Source organism: Charadrius vociferus, unplaced genomic scaffold, assembly GCF_000708025.1.
Source record: "Charadrius vociferus isolate BGI_N301 unplaced genomic scaffold, ASM70802v2 scaffold958, whole genome shotgun sequence".
Lineage (NCBI taxonomy): Eukaryota > Metazoa > Chordata > Aves > Charadriiformes > Charadriidae > Charadrius > Charadrius vociferus.
In genome coordinates this window covers 115,534-116,584 of record NW_009649741.1, presented here as the reverse complement: position 1 = coordinate 116,584, position 1,051 = coordinate 115,534, and the positions used below count along the sequence as shown (strand labels likewise).

The following is a 1,051-nucleotide window of genomic DNA, read 5'->3' as shown; positions in this document are numbered from 1 at the left end:
TAGCAGTAAAGTCAAATCTGTTTTCTACTGACAACATACTGAAAATGCAAAAAGGGCAAAGTGTTAAGGAAGGGACAAAAGAGAAGGGTGTGGGTGAAGAACACTTGAGTGTAAGCGATCCTGAGAAAGATGTGAATTGCCTACAGGGATTTCAGTATAACCATACATTTTAAATAGATTGTTCTGCTTTTTGAAGGGCTTGACCCTCACCAACAATTAAGGGAATGTCAGAGGGGATTTCTACTTGAATTTGCAGGTTATCATCTTATTTAAGTTCCTCCTTCATATTTACCTGAAATTAAAAAACAAGAAAACAAGAAAAATGCAGGCCACATCAGCAAAACAACTAGTTAAAAGAATCCAGCAACTTGAAGTGTCATTAGACATTAAAAACAACCCATAAATCTCAACTGCAGGAAGATCTTCTGGAGGGGCAGAGCAAAGGTCCTTGCCGTTTTAGAAGATCCATTTAAGCTGCCAGCAAAGTAAAGGCAATTTTGACTGCTCATTTATTTGGAATGCATAAATAACATGTAGATTCACTAACCTCCTATTCACACCCACAGTTAATTTACATAAAATGTTAAGCAGAATGCTTTTCTACTCCTTGTTTGATTCCAAGCACAAGATGTAAAAACCAGTTAAATTGCACAGTCCAGCCCTTATCTCTGCAAACCTCTATCTGATCGAGAAAATGCTTTTTGGCATCTTCTTCACTTTTCCCTACTGTCAGTGCATCACGGATGTATTCAATATCCTCTTTGCTGGTTAATTGGGGCATTCCAGTCATTAGCATCATGGAGAACAGGATAATCAGCAGGTTTGTGTGATGTCGAAGAGCTAAGTAAGCCTTCACACATACGTCCTATAGGAGAAAAGAATTTTTTGTTAATTGATGAGGTGAACTGAGAGGGATGGTGTAGGAATTTCACAAGATTCTTATTAACCAATGCTACTCAATCACCCAAGTACATCAGAGAGAGGAGAACCAACAGAGCTGTTCAGCTGGGCAGAAAAGTCAAGCGAACTTCTGCATCCGTCGCTCGGCATT

General features: G+C 39.0%; 1 protein-coding gene across 1 annotated transcript in view; it reads right to left on the bottom strand.

Moving 5' to 3' along the window:
- Positions 1 to 583: 583 nt before the first annotated feature.
- The window catches only part of PIK3CG (phosphatidylinositol-4,5-bisphosphate 3-kinase, catalytic subunit gamma), a 30,999-nt gene continuing 30,531 nt past the window's right edge, over positions 584 to 1,051 (bottom strand). The window contains exon 10 of the mRNA XM_009890851.1: positions 584 to 865. Within this exon, the coding sequence (XP_009889153.1) occupies positions 584 to 865 (282 nt within the window). The remainder of the gene's footprint in view (positions 866 to 1,051) is intronic.